The sequence below is a fragment of the Mus musculus genome, chromosome 10 (assembly GCF_000001635.26).
Source record: "Mus musculus strain C57BL/6J chromosome 10, GRCm38.p6 C57BL/6J".
In the NCBI taxonomy this organism is placed as follows: Eukaryota; Metazoa; Chordata; class Mammalia; order Rodentia; family Muridae; genus Mus; species Mus musculus.
In genome coordinates this window covers 127,315,184-127,341,944 of record NC_000076.6, presented here as the reverse complement: position 1 = coordinate 127,341,944, position 26,761 = coordinate 127,315,184, and the positions used below count along the sequence as shown (strand labels likewise).

The 26,761-nt window shown below is 52.4% G+C and overlaps 2 protein-coding genes across 10 annotated transcripts; one reads left to right on the top strand and one right to left on the bottom strand.

Moving 5' to 3' along the window:
* The first annotated feature begins 365 nt into the window (after positions 1-365).
* Gli1 (GLI-Kruppel family member GLI1) lies at positions 366-12,063 on the top strand. The gene is made up of 13 exons (NM_010296.2): positions 366-386; positions 627-740; positions 3,399-3,524; positions 3,781-3,873; positions 4,351-4,555; positions 4,788-4,932; positions 5,217-5,306; positions 5,396-5,533; positions 5,833-5,982; positions 7,582-7,746; positions 8,147-8,377; positions 9,280-9,544; positions 10,145-12,063. Exons 3-13 carry the CDS (start codon positions 3,425-3,427, stop codon positions 11,896-11,898), a joined length of 3,336 nt encoding a protein of 1,111 aa, NP_034426.2. The 5' UTR covers positions 366-386; positions 627-740; positions 3,399-3,424; the 3' UTR covers positions 11,899-12,063.
* Positions 11,998-20,032, bottom strand: Arhgap9 (Rho GTPase activating protein 9). Of its 9 annotated transcripts, none has more exons than NM_001285785.2 (16): positions 19,514-19,981; positions 19,055-19,251; positions 16,746-16,826; positions 16,315-16,422; positions 16,043-16,101; positions 15,804-15,897; positions 15,518-15,613; positions 15,294-15,392; positions 14,931-15,072; positions 14,740-14,850; positions 14,209-14,307; positions 13,969-14,046; positions 13,798-13,851; positions 13,421-13,555; positions 12,962-13,067; positions 11,998-12,446 (listed from the first exon to the last, which is right to left on the bottom strand). In NM_001285785.2, exons 1-16 carry the CDS (start codon positions 19,827-19,829, stop codon positions 12,275-12,277), a joined length of 1,947 nt encoding a protein of 648 aa, NP_001272714.1. In that variant the 5' UTR covers positions 19,830-19,981; the 3' UTR covers positions 11,998-12,274. The 9 variants fall into 9 exon arrangements, with proteins under 9 accessions (NP_001272714.1, NP_001346585.1, NP_666123.2 ...); NM_001359656.1 differs by lacking the exons at positions 19,055-19,251; positions 19,514-19,981 and adding exons at positions 17,486-17,600; positions 18,115-18,238; XM_006513569.4 differs by having other exon boundaries at positions 11,999-12,446; positions 12,930-13,067; positions 19,514-20,032.
* Between the last annotated feature and the right edge of the window lie 6,729 nt (positions 20,033-26,761).

Below are 26,761 nucleotides of genomic sequence, written 5' to 3'. Positions count from 1 at the left end.
GGGAGGATCCTGGGGGTCCTGGGGGTGCCATAAGCCCGGCACCCCCTCTCTAGCTTCTATCCACCCAGCTCATCTTCTAGAACGGTCCGAAGGAAGGATATACGAGGGAAGTGAGCGGGAAGAGCCGTAGCGTGCGGGTGGCAACAGCGAGAAAAAGTTTTTGCAAAGGGGAAAAAAAAAGTTTGCGCTTCTCGCGGGTGGTCCCGGCTCGAGGCCCGGCGGGCTGGGCCGGCGGGAGGGCTGGGGGCCAGGTTGGGAGGGTGGGGTGGCACTGAAGCTGCGCTGCAGTGGCCCTGTGACCCCCCTCCCCGCCACACACCTCCCCCCCCCCCCAGCCCAGTTTCCAGCCCTGGACCACGCATCCCGAGCACCGCGCCCCGACGGAGGTGAGAGGGGGGCAGGCGGGAGACCACCTGGGAGCGATGGGGGAGGGGCTGAGGAGATGCTCTGACGCCTAGGGACTCACCCTATCCCAGAAGGAGACCTGGGGCTCAGAGGCAATATGGGGTTGGGAGAGTTTGGGGAGAGCAATTAGGAAGTTTGGGTGTTTTCTTGTTTTGCTTTAATTTGTGCCTTCTTTTCTCTGCATCCCCTTCTTTTTTTCTGACAATCTGTGTCTGTCCCAGGTCTCTTTGTCCGCGCCTCTCCCACATACTAGAAATCTCTCCCTTTCTTGAGGTTGGGATGAAGAAGCAGTTGGGACGGCCAGCTGGAGGTCTGCGTGGTAGAGGGAACTCCAGGTGCGTCTCTGAGCGCCGTTGGAAGACGTCAGTGTTTCTAAGACGGGACCCACCGCAAAAGAAGGGAGCGCTCAGTGGGGTGGGAGTAGCGGTGTGCCAGGCAACAGAACCCCTGAGGGCCGGGCTGGGATTGGACTCCTGACCTGTGGCTGTGACAGATGTGCACATGGGGTTTAGGGGCAAAGGAGTGGGTTTGGACTCGGGAGGAGGCTGGGTGGGTTTCCTAACATGCGGTGTAGGCCGTAGAAAATCCCTAGGAATTCTGGACTTCTGAGTTCCCAAAGACTGTGGGCAGGGCCCCCGAGGAAGAGGAAGAGCTGGGGAGACCTTGTTTTGACCCTCTGACCTCAGGACCACCGGGGCAGCTGAAGCCAGGCGCCGGGAGACCCCTACTGGGGCAGAGCGGGACCACTGGCTACTGCCAGCTTGTGTATCCCTGTTGGCCCCCCGCCCAAGCGGGATCTGGGGACCGAGGCCCCTCCTCTGGCTCAGACCACCCTGCCTGCCCTTGCTCCCCGCTCTGAATCCTCTTTCAGGCCCCATGACCCTGAAACAATCAACCCAGGACAGTTAGCTTTGGGAACAGCATCAAGGAAAGGAAACTCCGTAGAGGCCGAGGGTTTGGGGCATCCGGAGAACCAGGGACTTTATGGTATAGGTCTTTCCTTCCAGTACGGGGAGAAAAGATGGGCAGTTTTCTTCTGGGAAGAAAGTTCGTGAACGCGGGTGATTTACCCTAGGGGGGCGGGGTTCAGAAGGACCCCCCTCCATTATCTCTCTGGGCATCCCCGCCGGACAGACGTCTCCGACTCACTCTTGACGTCACTAGGGGGTTCCCGGGGGTCTATAGGGGTTAACCCTTAGGAAGCCGGCGGAGATACCCAGGAATCCAAGGTGTCCTCTCCGCGCACACCTTATTTACACAGGCACTTCTTTCTCTTAGTTTCTGGTTTCTTTTTTCCCACTCCACTATAGGGACCCCACTTTCCAATAGTGCCTCCCCCCCCCCCCCGGGCGCTACTGCCTGCTTTCAGGATGCGCTGAGAGAGGGAAGAATGTTCCACCCTTCACCCCCCCCCTCGCTTTTCTGGGCTCCCCAGGCGGGCGGGGAAGCTGAGCCGTCTGCAGCCAGAGCCTGCGGCGGCGACTTGGGTGGGCCGAGAAGGCACGGGGGCGGGGAAGGCGGGACCGGGAAAAGGGGGTGGGGCCGACTCCAGGGAGTTGGGGAGAAGGGGTACGTACGTAGAGGACTCTAGAAAATAGACTGCGAAGATGATTCGGGTCTTTGGTAGGCTAATTCTCATGCTCCCATCCAGCCCAGAAAACCTTTACTGAAACTGGAAAAGTTAGTAGTATGAAGAGGGAGGCGTGAGTGTAGGCGGTGGCTCTCGGTGAAGGGGGCTGTCGCCCCGTTTTTATCCTGTCTCTTGGAGCTCTCGGGCAATGGAACAGGAAGAGTGACAACTTTGAGGGAACTTCTAGTGTCTGGGGGTCCTTTACAAGTCCTTCCCTTCCCTTGAATGAGTCACAGAGGAGAGAGGCGGGAGATGTGCCCCCTCATCCAGCTGCCAGCCAGCTGTGCCCCCCACCCCCACGTTAGTGCCAATGTCGAGCTGGGAGGTCTTGGATGCGGGATTCGGGTCTCGGCTGGAAAAGGAGGAGTTAGCAAAGGTAGCCCGGGCTACAGCACTTTGGCTGGGTCGTAGGGTCCGGGTTCCGTTCCCCATTTTACCCCGCCCTCACCCTAAATCCCAGCATCCCGGGATCACCCACCGCGCCGGCCGGCCCGCTCCCAGTGGTTCTCCACCCCACCCCGCCCCACCCCACCCTCCGTTCCCGGAAGGCTGAAAAACCTGGAGTGGAGTAAAAACTTGTTGAGGGAAAGCGGACCTCGCATCAGCTCCTCTCTCTCTAGCCTTGAGGACTTCGTTTTCTCATTCCCATTAAGACTTTCCTGACAGCCCCTTCCCGATTTCCCCCAAAACCAAACGGGATAGGTAAACCCAGAGTTAAACCGCCTCAGAATGACTTTAGCTCTCATCCTTTTTACTCAAAAGTCGGGGAGACGCTCTGCTCTGAAGTCTTATTCCCTCCCACACATAGTTCTCTGTCTGAGGACAGATCATTTGTGTTCTCTTCTGGCCCTACCAGTCTATCTGGACTGAAACGAGGTCTCCCTCTAGTGGACACTGGAGAGATTGCTCATGAGCTCTGCTCTTGGGCATGAGCCGGCAGCCCTGGGCATGAAGTCAGACCTTCCGTGTGTTCCACCATCACACACCTCAAAGCTGGCCCATGGCCAGAACAAGAAATGGTAGAGGGAAAAGAAAAAAGAAAAGCAAGTAGAGAGAGCTCATGGCATTAAAAATCACCTAGGACTTGTGTTGGATCAGTTAGTCCCTAACATTCCCTTGTACATACAGAGACTGTGGATCCCCAAGACTGAACGGCTGCTTCTGCCCACTCTTTGGGATGTTTCTTCTTAAGGAAGCTGAAAAACGTTATTGATTTCCATGACCAGTTTCTGAGATGAGGGTTAGAGGCACAAGGGACATGCTGGCGGGCGGGGGGGGGGGGGGATCTGTGCCTGAAACTGTCATTTATCTTCTCTGTTTCGTTCCATCTTTATAACTGGCAGATCTACATTCCTTTCCACAGGTCCCCTCATCCTTCCCTGAGACGCCATGTTCAATCCAATGACTCCACCACAAGTCAATAGCTATAGTGAGCCATGCTGTCTCCGACCCCTCCACAGCCAAGGAGTCCCCAGCATGGGAACAGAAGGTGAATACATTTACCAGTCCCTGGGCCTTGAGGACTTGGCAGTCGTCTCACCTAGCGCCAGGATCCTCTCAACTCCATCCCTAGCGCATTCTAGTTTCCTATCTACAGGAGGATTTACACACACACACACACACACACACACACACACACACCACCATGTATGTTTAGAGTTTGGGATCATATCTTATGTTGGGTCTTAAGGTAAGCCCTGTATTCCCCATTCAAAGACCTGGCTCCAGCTGTCTCTCTTTTCTAGGACTTTCTGGTCTGCCCTTTTGCCACCAAGCCAACTTTATGTCAGGGTCCCAGGGTTATGGAGCAGCCAGAGAGACCAGCAGCTGCACTGAAGGTGAGCACTGGGGCAATCCCCCCTGCCCCTGCCCGTCTGGGACTTGCTCTGCAGGAGAAGGTGGGGAAGCTAGGGCCAAACTCAAGGTAAGAAACATCCAGAGACAAAGGCAACCAGGGGACAATCAATCAAGAGGCTCTAGGCAGAGCAAGGCAAAAGCAGCAAGGTTTTTGAGCGAGGCCCCACCCACCAAGTGCAGGGATACAATGTACCTTTACAGTATCTTTCCCCCCCATTGTAATTTTATTTTTGTAACAATGTATATGTCTGTGTGAGGCTGTGCAGGTCCTGGCGCCCTCCCTGAGGCCCAGGGTGTGGGACCATCCCTGGAGATGGAGTTACAGGAAGTAGTGAACTGCTTGATGTGGGTACTAGAAATCATACTCAGATTCTTTGAAGGAACGGCAAGTGCTCTTAACCACAGAACCATCTCTCCAGCCCCCTTTACTACATCTTAACTCCTGTCTCCTGCCCTAGGATCTCTCTTTCCTCCTCCTCCTCCTCCTCGGAGTTCAGTCAAATTAACAAAGAAGCGGGCTCTCTCCATCTCGCCCCTTTCTGATGCCAGCCTCGACCTGCAAACCGTAATCCGGACCTCACCCAGCTCCCTGGTGGCTTTCATCAACTCTCGCTGTACATCTCCGGGCGGTTCCTACGGCCATCTCTCCATTGGTACCATGAGGTGCTGGCAGCCTCAGATTAAGAGGCCCCCAAGATATGTACTGACACCCACTAGAAGACTCAGACCCTTCAAACCTCCAGCCCAGCTCTAGTCCTTCCCCTCCCCCAACGCATTGGAACCCTCTTCAGGACCTCCCCAGGGCTTCTTCAACCACACCTCCCAGAAACCTGCAGGACAGAGCAAGGACTCCTGGTGGCTGATTCTCTTCACTAACAGCCTCTTCTCCACCTAGCCCTTCTTTAGGATTCCCACCTCAGATGAGTCATCAAAAAGGAACTTCACCTCCCTATGGAGTCCAGCCCTGTGTACCACATGACTCTACTCGGGGTTCAATGATGCTTCACCCCCAGTCCCGGGGACCACGTGCAACCTGCCAGGTGGGGCCCTCCACGTTGTCTTCTCCAGCTCAGGACAATTGTGGGGGAAGGGGGAGGGGACAGGTGAAGGAAGACAGCAGATATAAAAGCGTTTGGTACAAGGAACATGGACTCAGACTCTCCCAGAGGAGAGCACCGTTCTGTTCATCCCGTTTACCAGGGCAGACTGTGGAGAGCCCTCATACTCAGGATTTGGGTGGGGGGTCTGTAAGGCAGGAAGACCTGGCTTGTTTTCTCTTCTGACTATTCCACCCTCAATACCCTCACCTCTTCCCTTGGGGAAGCTGAAGTCAGAGCTGGATATGATGGTTGGCAAGTGCCCGGAGGACCCTTTGGAAGGGGACATGTCTAGCCCCAACTCCACAGGCACACAGGTAAGGGAGGGGCAGGGCTTTCCCCAGGGACCTGAGTGAAACAAACCTTGCCGCACAAATGACCCTAAGGGCTGTGTCTCTCACCCTAGGATCACCTGTTGGGGATGCTGGATGGGCGGGAGGACCTGGAGAGAGAGGAGAAGCCTGAGCCTGAGTCTGTGTATGAGACAGACTGCCGCTGGGATGGTTGCAGCCAGGAGTTCGATTCCCAGGAGCAGCTGGTGCACGTGAGCCCCAGGGGGTAACAGATGGTTGGTGGGAGCCTGAAGGAGACTAAATGGAGCTTTGAGGTCTAACTAAAGGCAAGAGGTTCAAGCGTACTGAGGTCCGAGATTGCATGCTCAGTCCTGCAGACTGAAGCCCAGAGTATCTTTGCTCTAGTAAGCTAGAAGACCTGAAGTATGGGCGGAGCTGCATTCCCCACTCTTATTCCCCCAAGAGGAGAAGCTGAGGTGATGAGTGTGGGGCTGGAAGGAGTAGGTTCAGGGTCTGGGACCTCGGAAAGCCTCTCCCTCTTCCTCCTCAGCACATCAACAGTGAGCATATCCACGGGGAGCGGAAGGAATTCGTGTGCCATTGGGGAGGTTGCTCCAGGGAGCTGAGGCCCTTCAAGGCCCAATACATGCTGGTGGTGCACATGCGCAGACACACGGGCGAGAAGCCACACAAGTGCACGGTAAGGTACCCATCCCTCCCTAGATTGGTGTCAAGTCAAGGTAGGGTCCTAGTTGACTTGGCCTCAAAGTTCCTTCCTTCATAAGCAAATGTTAAAAATCTCGCTGAAGACTGTATCGACAGAAAGATGAACATACTGATATATATTAAAATGTTATATTGCATTTTTGTGGGGTGGGGCTTGCTTCCCAAGGTGTGTATATGGAGGTCAGAGGACAACTCTCAGGACTTAGTTCTCTCCTTACACCGTGTGGGTCCTGGAGATCAAAAGCAGGGTGCCAGGCTTGGCTAAAGACACTTTTACTCACCAAGCCATCTTGCTGGCCCTAAAATGTTTTTGGTATGGTGGTACACACCTGTAACCCTAGCACTTGTGAAGCTGAGTCAGGAAGATCAAGAGTTTGAGGCTAGGTCTCAAAAAAAGACAAAAGCAAGGTGCTAGAAAGATGGGTCAGTGGCATTGTGTTCTCTTCCAGAGGTTCTGAGTTCAATCCCCAGCAGTTACATGCTAGCTCATGACCACGTGATCTGCTGCCCTCTTCTGTCATGTAGATGTATATGCAGATAGAGCACTCATAGATAAAATAAATAACTGAATCTTTAAAAACAAAACAAACAAACAAACAAAAACCAAACCAGGCCTGGTGGCACACACCCTTAATCCCAGCATTTAGGAGGCACACAGGCAGTCAGAACTCTTGACTCTTAGGCCAGTCTGGTCTACATGATGAGCTCCAGGATAGCCACAGTGGGTGACACAGTGAGGCTCGATCTGATAAGTAAATAAGCAACAAAACAAAGTTTCAGATCAAAAAGCATATTTTCGTCTCGAAAAACCAAGTCTTAAAAAAGCATATTTCCCCCTCTGATATTTTATTTCTTTATTTATTTACTTATTGGTTTTTCAAGACAAGGTCTCTCCATGTAGCCCTGGCTGTCCTGGAACTTGCTGTGTAAACGAAGCTGGCTTTGAACTCAAGAGCTCCACCTGCCTCTGCCTGCCAGGCACTGTGATCAAAGGTGTGCGCCACCACTACCCAGTCCCTTTTGATTTTAAAAGAAATGAAAACATGTGCTGGGCATGGTGGTGAACATCTTTAACCCCAGCATTTGGAAGGCAGAGGCAAGCATATCTCTGTGAGTTTGAGGCTAGCCTGGTCTAACATAGTGAGTTCAAGGCTAGCCAAAACTACACTGTGAGACCCTGTCTCCAAGAAAAAAAAATAGTAGTAGTAGTAGTAAAATAAAAAAAAACCTTTGAATCACTTAGTGCTCTTGTTACTTCATTGCCTAGTGGATAGATCTTGCTCTAATAATGATGGACACAAGTGTAAGCCTGATCCCCAGATGACCCCACTCTTGGATCATCTAAGCCCTGTGCAGGGTGACCCGCTCCAAGATGCTCAGTACTTCATGCCATCCCTCCCCTTGCGCTGTTTCCGGCTTCCTCTGCCTTTAGCTCCTGTTTGTCTTTGTGCCCTAATCCTGGGATTCTCCTAGGTCGCCATGTTCTCCCATTTTTTAATTATTTTCTCTGGTGTAAATCCTTAAATCTCCACGTCCCGTCTGAGATCATGCCTGGCCCCTTCTCATCCCGCAGTTTGAAGGCTGTCGGAAGTCCTATTCACGCCTTGAAAACCTCAAGACGCACCTTCGGTCGCACACGGGTGAGAAGCCTTACATGTGTGAGCAAGAAGGTTGCAGCAAGGCCTTTAGCAATGCCAGTGACCGCGCCAAGCACCAGAATCGGACCCACTCCAATGAGGTGAGCACTTAAACTGAGACCCACTCCCCTCCGCGACATGAGAAGCTGCCGCCTAAGTATCCCTCATAAAGAGCCCCTTACTCCCGTGAGAAACCAGAGTTCACACTTTGGTATAACCAGCCAAAGAGTCAGTCTAAAGTAGAGCCCTGACGACTCCTTCAGCTTCTGAATTTAGGTGGCCTAACAGCCTTGAGGGTCACTTCTATTTGTTTTCCTAAGCCTCCTCTAAGCCTCTCAGGATTTCCTCCACTCAAGGGCTCCCCCCCCCCCAACTTCCTGGGATGCTGTGCATCCCCCTCACTCACCTGCCTCGGAGCTTCCCCCGCCTCCCTGACCCCCGTTCTGTTGGGTTCCTCTGCTTTGGTCCGTTGGCCTTCTAGCTTGGCTCTCTATTCAACAGAAGCCATACGTGTGCAAGCTCCCCGGCTGCACCAAGCGCTACACAGATCCCAGCTCGCTCCGCAAACACGTGAAGACAGTGCATGGTCCGGATGCCCACGTGACCAAGCGGCATCGAGGGGATGGCCCCTTGCCACGGGCTCAGCCCCTCTCCACAGTGGAGCCCAAGCGGGAAAGGGAAGGAGGATCCGGCAGGGAAGAGAGCAGACTGACTGTGCCCGAGAGTGCCATGGTGAGCCAGCCTAGGAAGCCTAACCTCTATACCCACTCATGCTCTACTGACGATCTTCTAGCCCTTTCCTAAGCATCTCCTCCTACATACATCAGACTTATGTGGCCAGCCCAGCCTGGCTGCCTCTTGTTTCAGTGTTGCTCCATAGGTGACCCCAAATCTAAAGATTTATTTTTATTTATTATGTACAGTTCTGTCTGTGTGCCAGAAGAGGGCGCCAAGATCACATAATAGATGGTTGTGAGCCACCATGTGGTTGTTGGGAATTGAACTCAGGACCTCTGGAAGCACAGTCAGTGCGTTCAACCTCTGAGCCATCTCTCCAGCTGTTATCATCGTCAATTGTTTAGTTGGTCCAACGCATGGTCAGGGAGGTGTTTCTGGATAACACCTAACCATATATAGTTCCAAGCCTTTGACGTGTATGTTTTGTGTATTTTTAAAAATTTTTTTATGTATATGAGTACACTGTGCTGTCTAAAGGCACATCAGAAGAGGAAATCGGATCCCATTATAGATGGTTGGGAGCCACCATGTGGTTGCTGGGATTTGAACTCAGGACCTCTGGAAGAGCAGTCAGTGCTCTTAACCACTGAGCCATCTCTCCAGCCCCCTATTTTGTGTATTCTTAACAAGAGGAAACAGGCAAGGAGAAATTATCAGGGTCGTAGGACTACGCAGAAATGGAGCCTCAGTCTCGGGAGTCCGTACTCCAGCGGGGTCCTCTCATTTCCTTCTAGTTTACCATAACCTCTCGCCCTCTTAGTGTGCCCCCCCCCCCACACCCCGACCCCCACCCCGACTCCGCCTCTCATGTCTGTCCTCAACCCTCACAGTCTCAGCCACTCACCAGGAGGGAGTTGGGCCGTGTGCCACCCCCTCTGTTCTCATCCTCCTCACAGCCGCAGCAGAGCCCCGGAGCGCAGTCCTCTTGCAGCAGCGACCACTCCCCAGCAGGCAGTGCGGCCAACACGGACAGCGGCGTGGAGATGGCCGGCAACGCCGGGGGCAGCACTGAGGACTTGTCCAGCTTGGATGAAGGACCTTGTGTCTCGGCCACCGGACTCTCCACGCTTCGCCGCCTGGAGAACCTTAGGCTGGATCAGCTGCATCAGCTCCGGCCCATAGGGTCTCGGGGTCTCAAACTGCCCAGCTTAACCCACGCTGGTGAGACCCGGATGTGGGAGGTGTTGCTGCCCAGAGGCTGATGTGACCAGGCTACACTTTGAGTTGCCACGTGGTTTAGTTTATTGTGGGTGCTCTGCTGCATATACACCCGCATGCCAGAAGAGGGCGTCAGTTCCCCTTATAGATGGTTGTGAGCCACCATAGAGTTGCTGGGAATTTAACTCAGGATCTCTGAAAAAGCAGTCAGTGTTCTTAACTGCTGAACCATCTCTCCAGCCCCACGTTGGCATCTTTTTATCGTTTGAAAGGTACCTTCCTTCCTTGACATTTTTTCCCTTCCATCAATCAGAAAACCGAGATGTTTAGCCAGGTGTTGTGGTACACACCGCTAGTCCCGCCGCTGTAGAATAGTGTGTTTAGTAGTACATCTCTGGTATGTTCTCCCTACGACTGTGAGGCAGTGCGCAAACTATGGCTGCCTAGAATCACTGAGGAAGCAGAAGCAGAATACGTGTGGGGAAAGAAGGAGACAGACAGAGTAGCTAGGGTGGAGGTTCCAGGCCCAAGCTATCCTGTGGGAAAGGCAGAGTTAGAATGGAGGGGCTCCCAACCATTGCCTTTTCTCCTTGTCATCTGCAGGCGCACCTGTGTCTCGCCGTCTGGGCCCCCCAGTCTCCCTGGACCGCCGCAGCAGCAGCTCCAGCAGCATGAGCTCTGCTTACACAGTCAGCCGCAGGTCCTCCCTGGCATCCCCTTTCCCGCCGGGAACCCCACCAGAGAATGGGGCATCGTCACTACCTGGCCTCACACCTGCTCAGCACTACATGCTCCGTGCCAGATATGCTTCAGCCAGGGGGAGTGGCACCCCGCCCACTGCAGCTCACAGCCTGGATCGGATGGGAGGTCTTTCTGTTCCTCCTTGGAGAAGCCGAACCGAGTACCCGGGATACAACCCAAATGCAGGGGTCACTCGGAGGGCCAGTGACCCAGCCCGGGCTGCTGACCACCCAGCTCCAGCCAGAGTCCAGCGGTTCAAGAGCCTGGGATGTGTCCACACGCCCCCTAGTGTGGCAACGGGACGGAACTTCGATCCCCACCACCCTACCTCTGTCTATTCGCCACAGCCCCCCAGCATCACCGAAAATGTTGCCATGGATACTAGGGGGCTACAGGAGGAGCCAGAGGTTGGAACTTCTGTGATGGGCAATGGTCTGAACCCATACATGGATTTTTCCTCCACTGATACTCTGGGATATGGGGGACCCGAGGGGACGGCAGCTGAGCCTTATGAAGCTAGGGGTCCAGGTTCCCTGCCTCTTGGGCCTGGTCCACCAACCAACTATGGCCCTGGCCACTGTGCCCAGCAGGTCTCCTATCCTGATCCCACCCCAGAAAACTGGGGTGAGTTCCCTTCTCATGCTGGGGTGTACCCTAGCAATAAGGCTCCGGGTGCTGCCTATAGCCAGTGTCCTCGACTTGAGCATTATGGACAAGTGCAGGTAAAACCAGAACAAGGGTGCCCAGTGGGGTCTGACTCCACCGGATTGGCACCCTGCCTCAATGCCCACCCCAGTGAAGGGTCCCCAGGCCCGCAGCCTCTGTTTTCACATCATCCCCAGCTCCCTCAGCCCCAGTATCCCCAGTCGGGTCCCTATCCTCAGCCTCCCCATGGTTATCTCTCAACAGAACCCAGGCTTGGCCTCAATTTCAACCCCTCCTCCTCTCATTCCACAGGACAGCTCAAAGCTCAGCTGGTGTGTAATTACGTTCAGTCGCAGCAGGAATTGTTGTGGGAGGGAAGAAACCGGGGAGGGCTCCCCAACCAGGAACTCCCATACCAGAGCCCCAAGTTTCTGGGGGGTTCCCAAGTTAGTCAGAGCCCTGCCAAGACCCCAGCAGCAGCGGCGGCAGCATATGGATCTGGCTTTGCACCTGCTTCGGCCAATCACAAATCAGGCTCCTATCCTGCCCCTTCACCCTGCCATGAAACTTTCACCGTGGGAGTAAACAGGCCTTCCCACAGGCCAGCAGCACCACCCCGACTTCTGCCCCCGCTGTCCCCTTGCTATGGGCCCCTCAAGGTGGGGGATACCAACCCCAGCTGTGGCCATCCTGAGGTGGGCAGGTTAGGAGCAGGCCCTGCCTTGTACCCTCCTCCTGAAGGGCAGGTGTGTAACGCTCTGGACTCTCTTGACCTGGACAACACTCAGCTGGACTTTGTGGCTATCCTAGATGAGGCCCAGGGCCTGAGCCCTCCTCTTTCCCATGAGCAAGGGGACAGCTCTAAAAACACCCCATCTCCCTCTGGGCCCCCCAACATGGCAGTGGGTAACATGAGTGTCTTGCTGGGGTCTCTGCCTGGAGAGACACAATTCCTCAACTCTAGTGCCTAAAAGGGTAAGGAACCCCAAGCAGATGGTATTTCCTAAATGGCTACATGAGGTGCCCAGGGATGGGAGGTTTGGGCTGGGGGCTGTATTTAGTCTATGTATGTTCCAGGAAAGAACAAACTTTAATAATGACACAGTTTCCTGACAATAAAGGAATACTGAGAACAAGCATCACCTGTCATGTTGGGGAGAGCAGAAGCGGGCTCCTATACCTTCCCCTTCAGCAACCCCTCTTAGCCAGGAGCTCAAGTGAGACTGGAGCGGGAAATGAAGGGTGTCCCTTGGGAGGACATTGTATCTTCAGAACAGAAAACCCGCCAGCCCTCTCCAAAGGCTAGCTGACAAATCACAGGAAGCGCCTTCCTCTTCCTCGCCTGGGTCAAGTGAAGAGGCTGGCAAAGTTGTTGAGCATCAACTGGACCAGCTGCCCGGGGTAGAATACGTGGGCCGCCATGTCAGAGGCCTCCTGCTCAGGTCGAAACAGTGTCGGTCCAAACACAATTCCCAGGTTGTGGGCGGTCATTCGGTTCTTATCCGAGTGTGCTATCACCCTGAGGGCAGAGCCAAGGGAAGGAAGAGAGGTGATAACTACCCACTACAGACCAGTACAGCAGTATTAGGTTTGAGCAGGTCAGCAGTCACTCTGGAATCCTTCCACACGCAAGAACAGACCCAACAGGGAACAGAGATGGACCAGTGGAGGAACATTCAGGATGCAGTCTGGAGGCACAAGTGGGGTCCAAGTGCCTGACTCTCAGCTGCAGGGACAGCCCCTAGTGTCCTCTGTGCACTGTGGGAGGAGCACACTCTATGTGCCCAAGTACAGCTCAACCAAGGGAGCTACCCTGCCCCATGGAGACTAAGGCCAGGGAAGGAAGACCATCCTCTCACTTCTCCCACAGAGCCCTCCTTGTCTCCTTCTGCTCATTTCCTTCATTTGGCTGAGCTAGTCAAAGGCCCAGACACAAGTCAGTGCTTCCCTGTCCCCACCCTCCCTGGTCAGGGTCCCCAGTGAACACCCACTCCATCCTCACCAGCACGAACAAGGTTGCTGAGTCCCCCTGACCTGCACAGATGCTCCAGGATGTACTTCAGAGTGTCATGGTTGGGCCTCGGCAGCGAGTCTATTAATTTCTGGATTTTGGAGAGGCACTGCTCTGGCTCAGAAAGTTCTGGGGAGGGTAAAGGCAAGGACAGGGAGTGAACTTGGGGAAAGGGTTACAACCAGGTGTGTAAATTCACTCTTTCCCATGTCCCCTGATGGTATCACTTGTCTGGTACTTGTGGGCCTTACACACAGTAAGCTTGCCTTGCTGCAGAACCAAAGCCCTCCACTCTTCCACAAAGCCCAACATCAACTCTTAGCAAACATTCACACACATATCCCCACCCTCCGAGAATAATTCAGAGGGTTACCATATAAATTATTTTCTATCCCCAGTAAAGTCAGAAGGGACCCTCTGTTCTCTTCTTTACTACATGCCCGCCCACGTCAGGGGTGTTATCTGAAGCCCTCAACCCTTACCAAGGGCATCACGAAAGTCAGGCAGCAACAATGCAGGCACCAGAGGCTGTGGCAGCTCCCGGAAAAAAAGCTTCAAAGCTCCGGTGACCACGTGAATATCATCCCATTCGGCACTGTCTAAATCTAATTTGCCTTCTAGAAGGGGGGGCGGGGGGGGGTAAGAGGTTCCTCGAGTTGAAGGTTCAGGAGAGCCAGAGAATTCCTGACTCAAAGGCTAGGAATTCTGGGTAAATACAATCAAAGCCAGGTCACAAGAATGTGGGGATGGTCCATAGTAGAGCATAGTAGGACAACAAATGAAGGGTAGGGTCAAGGACATGGGGGATTAATTGGAGTATAAAGCTGTTTTTTTTTTTTTGAGCTTCCCATGTAAGTACCTTGTCCTGCCTGTTCTGGGAACATGTATCTCCCATCAGAGGTCACTGCCCGTTCTGCAACATACAGGAGAGACCAGTAGCTTAGGCATGCGGTTCCAACTCCCTCACTCAGAACCACTCTGGGTTCTGAGGTGTTGGAGGCGGTGTGGACTTCCTCCCAAGTTGTCTCACCTCTGTCTACCAGGAAGCGGAGTTTCTGGACCACGGCCAGGTTCCCACTCACCCGGTAAATACCATCCACGTCTAGACCTAGGAGACAAGGATGAGGTCTCTAACGCTAAAATATGTATGGGAGTGGTCTGAGGGAGAGAGGGGTCAGGAGGAAGGCAGGGATGGGGGCAAAGGACTGGAGCATGGGGAAGGGGAGGTTTCAGAGGCGCGGGTGTTGGGGGGTGTCTTCGGAAAAATAACCTTTTTTATCCACGGCCTCAACACAAAGCCGGACAAAGCTGGGCACGGTGTCCCCTTCCCGTTGGCACAGCGACTCCAACTGGCAGCCAAAAACCTGGTCTGCAGAGGAAGGGAGTGAGGTGGGGAGTTGGCTGCTACCTGGGAGCAAGTAGGCCCTCCCTCTGACCTGCAAACAACGGGGGATGAGGGTGGGCAGTGGGGGTTGGGGGAGGCAGGGGCGGACTCAGACTGGAATCTAGCTCTGGAAATTCTACTTTGAGCCTCACTAGAGTTTTAGTTAATGCTAAGATCAGGGATATAAAAGATCTGAAAACTGACTTATCAGGCCAGGCATGGTGCCTCTTACCTGTTATCCCTACAACACTAAGCAGGCTGAGGCAGGAGGATTGCCTAACTTTGAGTAAAGCCTGATATAAATACCGAAAGCCTGTTTCTACAATAATAAAATCCGAAAACAAAATCTACACAAAATAAAGACTCTAGTAAAGCCGATACGAAGAGCAGCGCCCCAGCGGGCCCAGCCCACCCTACCTCGGAACAGACCCCGCTCTTGTAGGCTCTGCAAGGTTGGTCTCTTGGCGATTAGCCGCTTTAACTTGTTCCGCACGCGGTTCTTCTGGTCAGTGCCCTCTGCACACCGACCTGCAAAACCCAGGACAGTGAGCTGAGGGGAGGACCCATTCCCTGCACCCCAGCCCGGCCAGCTCCGGTCCGCTTCGTACTGGAAGTTCTGCGGCTGCCAAGCCGCATCAGGGACTTGGACACCGGTTCCGATTCCAATTCGTCATCCTCACCAGCGCTCAGCTCGGCCAGCTCGGCGGGTCCGGAGCCCGACAGACGCAGCTCCAGGGGGTTCTCCCGATCCTAGACCCGGGCGGCCGGGGTAGGAGGTTGGACAGGAGAACATCTGCACCCCCACCTCGGTGCCAGAGCCCCACATTCCAGCAGGAGTCAAAGGCAGGGCTCTATCGGAGACTTCCTTGTCCGATACCCATAGCCCTTCCCTAGCTCTCTTGGCCCACGGGGGGTCCCCCCTTCCGGGGTCTCGCCTCCCGGGTGCCTTCCAGGGTCTGCACCCTTCTAACCAGCCGCTCGATGACAGTCCGCAGCGCGCGGTGCCAGTCTCGCAGCTCGGTCTCCTCGTCCGACTGCAGCAGGAACTCATGTCCCGGGACCGTGCGGATCTGGGAGTGGAGGGTAGGGGAGCCGGGCGGGGGAAAGGCGAGTGTTAGCTAGGAGTGCCTAAAACGCTGCGAGGACGAGCGACCTCGGGTCACCCTGTCTTTGGGGACGCGCGGAAGACACTCACGTGCAGGACGTTCCGGCGGCTGGACAGCTGGCGCCCGCTGGCCAGGGCCGCCCCGCGCAGGTCCACGCTACTCTCCGGCCGGCTCCCAGCCCGCGCCTGGCAATTATGAGAGAAACTGAGGCAAAGAGTTTTGTTTCCTCACCGCTTCCCTCTCCAGGGAGGTGAGCTGCTTCCTCTTTCCTGTACCTTCCTCTCCATTTCCTTCCTCGCCGCCTCCGCCTCAGTCGGCCTGAGGCGCAAACCAGTAACCCCAAACCCTTGCAGCACCCCCCTGGCCGATACTCACCCAGCCTTGGAGGGATGCAGACTGCGGTGGCCGCTCTCGGTAAAACACAAGGCTGCTACCAGTTAACACCACCCAAGCAGGGCCCCAGTTCTTCCTGTGGGGGAGGAGAGGAAGGAGGAGAGGTAGTTAAAAGGTCATTTTAGAATTTCACCTGGAGTGCCTGAGCTCCCCGCACCATTACGGCTTTCTACCCTGTGAAATCCACCAGCCCAGACCCCGGGCATATTCTGAGCTCTCACCTGAGTTTGCGCCCTCCTTGAGCAATCTTGGTCATGTTGAGCAGGCCTGACCTTTCTTCCTGGGAAGGGTATGGAGTACCGTCTGTAAGCCACCCTGTGCCACCCACAGCCGCCAGAGTTTCTAAGGAATCTACCAGAAGTGGGGACCGTTAAAGTTTGGGGTGGGGGAGACCAGAGAAGCGCAAACACCCAGAAAGAAAATGCTTCAGAGGAGCAGGTGTTGCAGGGTTATGCAGAAAGGATCTTGGCATTCGAAGACAGGAAGTACTCACCACGTGGGGGTCATCCAGGAGCTGTGGCAGAGCTGAACAGGGCCTCAAGGCTCCCGGCTGTTCAGAGAGAGCAAGCCATGGGACGCTTTGGCTGAGGCTTGGTAAACCCTGAGGGTGGGAGATTGAAACAGGAAGAAGAACCTTCGGTTTAGAGGTCCCAGGCCGTAGAAGGAATAGGGGAAAGGTCATAAAAAGTTAACTTTGGGGGCTGGAGAGATGGTTCAGCGGTTAAGAGCACTGACTGCTCTTCCAAAGGTCCTGAGTTCAAATCCCAGCAACTACATGGTGGCTCACAACCTATCTGTAAAGAGATCTGATGCCCTCTTCTGGGGTGTCTGAAGACAGCTATAAGGTACTTACATATAATAAATAAATCTAAAAATATAAATTTAACTTTTTAACATGTGACTGAGAAGTGGGAGGGTTCTCACCTGTGGATCGAGCCATTCCTGAGGCTGTAGGGCACTGCTGTCCCTAGTCAAAGTCTCTGTCTGCTCCATGGAGCCCGGTTTCTGAGTTTAGGGGAAGACAAAGCAACATCTGGATGCTACCTCCACTGTTCTTAACACTTCTCACAAAATTCCTCTTTCTTCTGACCTTCTGAGAGCCCCAGAGAGAAACGGAGAACAGAAGATGGAGGGGAAACAGGAGGGGAGGGCCGCACACGAGCGCCATCCCCAGGTGGGGTCCAGGCGCTACTGGCATTGTTAGGGCCGAAGTCTGTGTCCTGGCAGCTCTAGAAATCTAAGCTCTGTTAATTGTCCCCAGTAATCAATCAAAGAGACAATGCTAAAGGACAAAGAAAGATATATGTGGGTTTAGAGCACTGGCTACCTTCTGGAGGGGCGGGGCGGGGCGGGGCGGGATGGGGAGGGGCGGGTGCTGGCTGGGTTTTCAACATCCTCATTAGGGCTGAAGTTTGCTGTAAATCCAGTTCCAGGAGGCCTGACACCCTCTTCTGGCCTCTGAGAGCACTGCATGCAGGTGTTAATAGGAGCATACATGCAGGCAAAACACCTATACATACAAAATGTGGCCGCAGTGAGAGCAGATCAGTCTTATAAATAGATCCGATGATCCCCAATTCTGCTTTTAGGGTTCTAACATGCAGTTCAGGTTTGAATAGGTTTAGTCAAGCGGTAATCACAAAGCCAGGCATGGTGATGCCCACCTTCAATCTCAGCACTTGGGAGGCAAAGACAGACAGATCTCAGTGAGTTCAAAGCCAGCCTGGTCTTCATAGTGAGTTTCAGGGGAGCCAGAACTAGGAGCTACATAGGGAGACCCTGTCTCAAAAAAAAAAAAAAAGGTAATTGTAATTAGGCAGTCCTGGTAAAGGCATGGTCCTTGTTCATCTTTGTCCCAGCTCCGTCTCTGCCACAGGAAGGTCTGAAGAGGTGTCAGAACACTGTGAACCGTCTTCCTGGGAGACAAGTTCCGTTTCTGGCTGGGATCAGGACCCCAACCTTGTATTCCCCAGCATAAGACTCTTGGGGTAATTCTAATTCCTTGGGGTCCATGCCTCAATGGTCTGAGAGCTGAAGAAAGAGACACTCAGTGCCTTTCTCTTTAGAATTCTGTTGGGAGCTGCTCGCAGCCATTCAGCCTCCTGTAATGCATGCGAGGGGATGCAAGGGCTTCGGACCAGGGACCCTGGACGTCGGAGAAGGCCCGCCAGATTACAGTACACAGGGAGCTGTGACAGGATGTGATCCTGCCTGCCCCAGGAGCGAGAAGCTGGGAAAGAGGAGAAAACTTATTCTGCCCCTGTCCCTCCCGATCTCTCTCCCATTTACTCACGGTCAGCTCCGGGCCCGGGGGGGGCCCTGGTACATGGGTAGAAACCCCAGTCCCTGGCTGTTTTTTAAAAAATTCTTCCCCTCACAGTCTTTGCTCTTCTCCTCACTTCCTGTTGCCAACTTCCCTCCTCCCCCACGCAACCCCGCCCCAGAGCTGCAGGAAAGGGGAACAGGCTTTTTTTTTGGGGGGGGGGAGGAGAGAGTGACCTGTCCTCACACCATCGAGAGTAAAAGAAGACACCAAGAAGTGAGAGACTACGCTAGAGCTAGGGAAGAGAAAGACTTGTTATACACCCGTGAAAGAGAGAGTGTACACTGGGCTTGCTCGTAATCCCAGCAACCCCAGCGTTTGGGAGGCTGAGGCAGGACAGCTGCTGGAGTTTGAGGTCGGTCTGAACTACAAAAGGAAGCGGGGCGAGTTGGGCCTACTGCGGACTAAGACCCCTGGCTCAAAATACAACTGACAACAGAGTGGGGGAGGGGCTGACCAAGGCACTCAGTGTTAGAAGGAACTTGCTAGTGTCCTGACTTGAAGACAGGACTTTAGGACAAACCTTGCCCTGGGCTAGGAGTTAGAACTGGAGAAAAGCAGTCTGCTGACATTCCTTTGGCTGTACTGGATACCCTGTTCCTCCAGGGCCTCTGTAACTCGACTGTCCTTTCTCATCCCCTACGTTGCTTATGGCCACTCTTCCTGCTCCTGCGAGATCTTCTCAGAGCACCTCAGCCTCTTCTCCTCATTGTGTCCATCTGTCCCCCTCTCCCCTCCTCTCTGATCTTTAAGGGAGGGGTGTTGTCTGTGTCCCCCTCTCCTACCTTCAGTACTTAAGGGAGGGAGGCTGTGTCCAGTTCACCACTTCACATAGATCCCGCCCCACCCTGCTGTAGTGCAGGCGGCCGACCAAGCTCTGAGTTATGCTCCAGGAAGCTCTGTAACTCACCACAGCAACTTCTGTCATCCACCAGTGAGACCTTTCTCCTGGCCCTTCCTTGAAGGATTTCAGGGAGCAGGCCTTCACATTGCCCGTGCTGACACTTTTGCACATCTTGTGGGGATGGTGAAGAGGCTGCCCAGAAGCAACCTGGGGTTCCTGAGGCAGATAGAGCTCCTCCAGGGAGCCATGATACAGCTTTGTCCCTGGAAAGAGAGATGTGAAGGAGTGGCAGGTGAGGACAGATATGACCTTGGGAATTGTCTAGGAATGCAGGGCAAGGCTGCCGGGAAGTGACACGGGCCCTAGAGCTAAGAGTGTAAAGGGGACGCCACAGTGGCTTGGGTGAGAACTAGGCTTATCAAAGGAGTCCGCAGAAGGTAAGACAGAGTAGTGCTCTCAGCGCTCAAGCGGGAAGAGTCAGAGAGTCGGAAAGGTGAAGAGGGGGGAGGCTCAAAGCTTACTTACCAGGAGTCCAGAGGGAGCTGTTGTAGGTAGTGTCTGCTGGGTTGTGGCAGCAGATTGATTCCTCTGTCATGTATGCAGCTGGAACAAAGATGGGCCGAGAGCTGGGGGGTGCGCCCAGACGCCTCGCCAGCCACCAGTCTGAGTTGGTCTTTCGAAGCAGTAGGAACCTGTCACCTTCAGCCAGAGACACCTGCCGGCCATCTGCCCCAGTGTAAGTGAACGGATAGAGGGCGCAGAGCTGGGGTCCCTGAGAAGGGCTTTGTAGACTCAGCCCTAGATTTCCCCAGATACTTGGCCACCACCGGCCTGAGAACATGGTGGCTGGCACTGTCACCTATAGGAAAAGGGGGTGCTGAAGTTCCAGAAGGAAATAGGAGCTGGTGCCTCCGTACAGAAGGGCATGGTTTGAAGAGTGTGTGTGAGCGTGTGTGTTTTTGTGTGTGTGTGTGTGTGTGTGTGTGTGTGTGTGTGTGTGTGTGTGTGTGTGCAGGACCCTTAGGGCGAGAGGAAGAGGGGAGAGAGATCAGCACAGGTTTGGGGGGGGTCCAACTTCTGTGTGATGTGTCTGTTGAGGAAGTGTATAAATAAGGTGAGAGAGGATGTGGTCAGCAGCCTACCCAGCAAGCAAGGCAGGGAATCTGAGAAGACAACCTAGCTTGGTGATCTTTAGATACCTTGTCGAGGTTACCTGATGTTCCAGGGTCAGAAAGACCTGATCCTGGATGTTGAAGGGAGCCCTGAGCTGCACATAAGGAGGAAGAGGAGGAGGAGGAGGAGGAGCCAGGCTAAGAGCAGAACACAGACAAAAGTACAGGTGACAATGATGAAGGGAAGGTTATGCCATGACCCGTTTTTAAGCTCACACAGGCCTCAGTGTTCCTGTGACCACCCAAACTGCCTCAGACTCGAAGCTTTGTGTTTCCTGTGCAGACAGACAACCAGAAAAACTAAAAAAACAAGCGAGCAGGAAAGGAAAAAAGAAGAGTGCATATCTCCTTCAGCCCCGTCTAGGACACATTAGGGCGCATGATCTATGCATCAACCTTCTGGAGGGGTCCCCGGGTTTATTATGGGGCTCCGTCCATTTGCAATTCTTGTTGTATGTGTGAGTGTTTGGTCTGTGTGTATGTCTCAGCACCATCCAAATGTCTGCTGCCCAAGGAGGCCAGAAGACGGTGTTGGATCCCTGGGATCAACAGTTACAGGCGGTTGTGAACCCTCATGTGGGTACTGGGAATTGAACCAGGGTTCTCTGGAAGAGCAGCCAGAGCTCTTAACTGCCAAGCCATCTCTCCAGCCTTTTTTATTTCTATGCTTAACAAGAACTGGTTGAGGACTGTCTCCTGTGTGGAAGGAGCCGTCAAGAACTAGAAATGACAAAGGGATGAGCTCCTTAGCAGCTTAGGGGGCCAGACCTTAACTGACCTTAACACAGGAAATTTACTAACTGCAGCTGAATTGGAGACCGTGCACACACGGTACAGAAGTCGATGTAGTGGCTCACGCCTTCAACCCAGCACTCAGGAGGCAGGGGCAGGTGCATCTCTATGAGTTTGAGGCCAGCATTATCTACATAGTGAGTTCTAGGGCTGGAGAGATGGCTTGGTGGTTAAGGGCACTGACTGCTCTTCCAAAGACCCTGAGTTCAATCCCCAGTAACCACATGGAGGCTCACGACCATCTGTGATGGGATCCGACACCCTCTTCTGGTGTGTCTGAAGACAGCTACAGTGTACTCATAATAAATAAGTAAATAATTCTTTTTTTTAAAAAAGATTTATTTATTTATTATATGTAAGTACACTGTATCTGTCTTCAGACACTCCAGAAGAGGGCGTTAGATCTCATTACCGGTGGGTCACCATGTGGTTGTGGGATTTGAACTCAGGACCTATGGAAGAGCAGTCAGTGCTCTTATCTGCTGAGCCATCTCGCCAGCCCATAAATAATTCTTTTTTAAAAACAAACAAACAAACAAACAAACAAACAACATCTAGTTAGTTCCAGGACAGCCAGAGCTATATAGTAAGACTCTGTCTCAAAAATAAATAAAAACATCATGAGAGGTGTTTGGAGACTGACGTCACCTGATGTCGCCCTTTCCCTAGCCGGCAGAGGAACTGACTAGCCTGGGAGTGCCGAGCATCAGAAGCAAACTTCTCAATTCTTTGCTTTTCCTCCACTGAGTGGTGTAAGGTTTTTAGTTTCTGCTTGCAGAGCTGGAGTAGAGGGTGAGTGCCTCTTCGCTCTGGTGATGCGAGACAGCCAAGCCAGCTCCCCTCCCCTGACGTAATCCAAGGTCTGACAGGCTGGTCCTCACCCTCCAGGACCTACTCCCTTAGGTTCTCTCTGTTTCACTGTGGGAAGCATGCCCCCTTCTCTTCCTTCCCTTATCCAGAGGCTGATTTTACCTGTGTGTTCATTCAGATATTTAAAATTATCTTTTTGTTTGCTTGTCTTTCAAGACAGAGTTTCTCTGTGTAACAGTCCTGCCTGGCTGTCTGGAACTAGCTCTATAGACTAGGCTAGCCTGGAACTCACAGAGATCCACCTGCCTCTGCCTCCCAGTGCTGGGATTCAGAACTACCCATCATACCTGACAAAATTAGCTTTCTGTTTGTCTGTTTGTTTGTTTGATTTAAATTATTTTTTCTGGCCCGGCTCACTCCAGCCTATCTATTTATTATATATGAGTACACTGTAGCTATCTTCAGACACCCCAGAAGAGGGCATCAGATCTCATTACAGATGGTTGTGAGCCACCATGTGGTGGCTGGGATTTGAACTCAGGACCTCTGGAAGAGCAGCCAGTGCTCTTAACCCCTGAGCCATCTCTCCAGCTCCCTCCCCCCCCCTTTTTTTTTTTTCCGAGACAGGGTTTCTTTGTATAGCCCTGGCTGTCCTGGAACTTACTTTGTAGACCAGGCTGGCCTCGAACTCAGAAATCTGCCTGCCTCTGCCTCCTGAGTGCTGGGATTAAAGGCGTGAGCCACCACGCCCAACTCCCCCTTTTGTTTTTAAATTAGCTTTTTTTTTAAAAGCCAATATTATTAGTCCCAGCACTTGGGAGGCATAGGCAGGAGAATCTCTGTGAGTTCAAGGCCACCTGGATCTACAGAGCTAGTTCTAGGACAGCCAGGGCTACACAGAGAAACCCTGTCGGTAAAAACCAAACACCAAAAATAAAAAAAACAAAAAACGTTCATTATTACTCTTCAGTCCAGGCTGACCTAGAACTCACTACATGGCCCAGGCTGGCTTCAAATTCATGGGAACCATCACTGCAGCACCCTGAATATGGAGAGTGCAACTGTGTATCTCACTGTAAATGTGCATCTCCTCATTGACATTTGGGGACAGGGTGGTGGTACATGCCTTTAGCTGGTAGTGATGAAGCTCTGTAGAATAGGCTAGCCTTGAACTCACAGAGATCCACCTGCCTCTGCCTCGCAGGGCTGGGATCCAAGGCATGAGAACCAGTCTCTTGGTTCTTGGAGTGCCAACCAGCACTTGGGAGGCAGAGACAGTTGGATTTCTGTGAGTTCCAGGCAGCCTAGTCTACAAAGTAAGTTCCAAGACAGCCAGAGCTACATAGAGAAACCCTGTCTAAACAAACAAACAAACAAACAAACAAACAAACAAGGGGCTAGAGAGATGGCTCAGAGGTTAAGAGGTGCTACATAGGTGCTGGGAACGAAAACTGGGTCCTCTGTAAGAGCAGCCAGTGAGTGCTCTTAACTGCTGAGCTATCTCTTCCGTCCCCTCTCCCCGCTTTTATTGTCTTTGAAACTTTTCCAAATCCTCTCTCTTTATGATAATGACCTTTTACCAGGCTCTTAAGTTACCAGGTACCTACCAGGAGTGTATGTGGGGGTGTGGGTGGGTGTTTCACTACCTGCAAATGCCAGTGTTTAGGAGGCTGAGGGGAGAGGGTGAAGGCCAGTCTGTGCTCTACAGTCAAAGCTTGGCCTCCAAGGCAGTGCACAGTGTGCCTCTCCATCTCTCCTCTGCCTCCTGCTCTCTACCCTTTCTCTAAGTTCTTGGAGTTGCCTACACAAGTGATCTTCACTACTTCACTTCTCCCCCTTTCTAAGGAGACTCCTCCACTCTGCACAGGCAGTGTAATCCTGGGGCTGTTTGATGGTTCAGTGGCACACAGCCCAACTGATCTCTGCTGCTGTCCTCTCCTGTTCCCCTTGTGGCTGATGCTTCTCTGCACCACGAGGGAGAAACTTCCTCCACCCGCCCACCCATTCCTTAAACCACAAAACCCCATCTGAGCTGTGTCCTTTGTGTTTCCTTCGAGATCTTACTCTCTCAAATGGCCTCTGTATCCTGCTATGCACTGTATCTCCAGTCCAGATCTTTCTCTGGGTCTCTGGTCTTATTTGCTGTCCACCTAAAAACGCCACAAGTATTTCACAGGTGCTATAAATTCTGTTTGTACCAAATTGAACATGTTAAACTTCCCTACAAATCTCTTTCTCTTCCTGTGATGGTTTGTATATGTTTGGCCCAGGAAGTGTGGCCTTGTTGGAGTGGGTGCATCACTGTGGGTGTGGGCTTTAAGACCCTCATCCTAGCTGCATGGATGCCAGTATTCTGCTAGCAGCCTTCAGATGAAGATGTAGAATTTTCAGCTCCTCCTGCACCATGCCTGCCGGGATGCTGCCATGTTCCTGCCTTGATGATAATGGACTGAACCTCTGAACCTGTAAGCCAGTCCCAAATTAAATAATGGCTTGGTCATGGTGTCTGTTCACAGCAGTAAAACCCTAACTAAGACACTTTCAGAGCTGATATTCAGCTTTTAGACTTAAATTTAATAAATATCAGTTGAGTCCTTGTTAATACTTATGCTAGGCAGGACCATGCTGATTGTGATGATAAGTAGGGGCTGGTACTCTCTTCTACACTAAAGTGTAGTGTGATAAGACTCACTGTGGTGGAGACAGTACCAGCATCTGATAGAGAAGCACGTGCCCCGTTGTGCCTGCAGAACCCCAGCTGCTTTTTGCCTTTCTCCTCTCCACTCACAGTGTTTCAACTGATTATCAAACACTGAAATTTGTATTTTTCCAAGTCCTCTCCCTCCACTTTGCTGGCAATTGAACCCAAGGCCTTCTGTAGAGCAGACAAGATTTTTCTTACTGAGTCACATTCTAGTCCTTGTATTTATTTTATTTTCTAAAGACGGGGGCTTGGAGCTGGAGAGATGGCTCAGCGGTTAAGAGCACTAACTGCTCTTCCAGAGGTCCTGAGTTCGATTCCCAGCAACCACATGGTGGCTTACAACCATCTGTAATGGGATCAGATGCCCTCTTCTGGTGTGTCTGAAGACAGCTACAGTGTGCTCATTATATACATAAAATAAATAAAGCTTTAAAAAAAAAAGGGCCAGGCATGGTGGCGCATGCCTTTAATCCCAGCACTTGGGAGGCAGAGGCAGGCGGATTTCTGAGTTCAAGGCTAGCCTGGTCTACAAAGTGAATTCCAGGACAGCTAGGACTATACAGAGAAACCCTGTCTCAAAAAAAAAAAAAAATGGTGTCTCACTATGTAGACCTGGCTAACCTGGAGCTCACTCTGTTGACCAGACTGGCCTCAAACTCACAGAAATCTGCCTGCCTCTGCTATCTGGGTGCTTGGGTTAAACCCACCACACCAGCCTAGCCCTTGAAATTTTAGGAAGGGTCTTGCTATGTGGCTCAGGACTGAAGAAACCACTCGCTCAGCAGTTAAAAGCATTGGCCGTTCAGTTCCCACGTAGTGGCTTTTCATCACCCTTTGTAACTTCAGTTCCAGAGATCCAACACTCTCTTCTGACCTCTATGGGGCACCAAGTACTCATGTGGTGCAGACACACACATGCAATCGAAACATCTATACACATAGCACTTATCCTAAGGAGGAAAATATTATTTTGAGATAGGGTTGCACGTAGCCCAGGCTGGCCTTGAACTGACTATGTAGGTGAAAATGACCTTTAACTCCTGATGCTTCTGTACCCCAAGTTTTGGAACTCTAGGCTTATACAGTGTCTGGCTTTTCTAATTTTATAAACGTGTGTGAGTGTACATGAGTGCTGGAAACCAAACCCTGACCTTCTGCAAGAACAAACGCTCTTAGCCAGTGAGCCACGGCTCCAGTCCCCATAATTGTCATTTTTGGCCTAGTACTTCCTTTATAGCCTGAGGCTGACCCTGAACTCACTGTTCAATTCTTCTGCCCCTGCCTACTGCGTATCAGGATTACAGGCCTGCCCCACCAGACCTGGAACTCTCCTCTCCCCAGGTCTTATCTGCTACCATCAAAAAGTCTGGAATCTTGAAAAATTAAATTTTTTTTTTGATTATGTGTCTCTCTGTGTGTGCCTGTGTGGGCATGTTTGTGTGTATCAGTGAGGGCATGTGTTTGTGTGTGTGTACGTGTGTGTGTGTGTGTGTGTGTGTGTGTGTGTGTGTGTGTGTGTATCAGTGTGGGCATGTGTGTGTGTGTATCAGTGTGGGCATGTGTGTGTGTGTGTATCAGTGTGGGCATGTGTGTGTGTATGTGAATGTTGGTGCCTGTGGAGTCTAGAACAAGGCATCAGATCCCACAGGGCTAGAATTACAAGCAGTTGTGAGTGTCTCGGTGTGAATGCTAGGATCCCCAATCCTCTGTAAGGATCTCTACAGTACACTCTTAACCACGAGCCCTCTCTCCAGCTCCTTCATTTATTATTTATATTTACTTTCGGGGTGTGTGTGTGTGTGTGTGTGTGTGTGTGTAGGTTAGAGGAAAGCTTTCAGGAGCTGTTTCTACCCTGTGGGTCCCGGGGATTGACTTCAAGGTATCAGGCTTGTTTCTTGGGGCAAGCACCTTTAATATAATTTGGGGTCTGTTGAGACAGGGTTTCACTGTGTATCTCAGATTAGCCTTTGAACTCATTCTGTATCCTAAATGGTCTCAAACTTGGAGCAATCTTCTGTCTTGGTCTGCTGGTTGGTTATTGGTGTGAGAGACATGTCCACTGGATATTGTTATATTGGTTTTTCAACACAGGGTTTTTCTGTGTGTAGTCCTGACTGTCCTGGAACTCACTGGGTAGACAAGGCTGGCATCAAAATCGAAGAGTTTCAGAGACACACACAAAATCCCAGTTCACACTCTGGCTGAGAGCACTGACTGCTCTTCCAGAGGTCCTGTGTTCAATTCCCAGCAACCACATGGTGGCTCACAACCATCTATAATGGGATCTGATGCCCT

Excerpts from the sequence above, each read along its gene's own strand:
- Arhgap9 (NM_001285785.2), bottom strand. The coding sequence starts at position 19,829 with ATGTTCTCAGGCCGGTGGTGGCCAAGTATCTGGGGAAATCTAGGGCTG. Across the intron at positions 14,308-14,739 it reads AGAGCGGGGTCTGTTCCGAG|ACCAGGTTTTTGGCTGCCAG; the intron begins GTAGGGTGGGCT and ends CTTCCTCTGCAG. Across the intron at positions 13,556-13,797 it reads CCCAGAACAGGCAGGACAAG|AAGGCAAATTAGATTTAGAC; the intron begins GTACTTACATGG and ends CCCCCCTTCTAG.
- Gli1 (NM_010296.2), top strand. The coding sequence starts at position 3,425 with ATGTTCAATCCAATGACTCCACCACAAGTCAATAGCTATAGTGAGCCA. Across the intron at positions 5,307-5,395 it reads CCAACTCCACAGGCACACAG|GATCACCTGTTGGGGATGCT; the intron begins GTAAGGGAGGGG and ends CTCTCACCCTAG. Across the intron at positions 9,545-10,144 it reads GCCCAGCTTAACCCACGCTG|GCGCACCTGTGTCTCGCCGT; the intron begins GTGAGACCCGGA and ends TGTCATCTGCAG.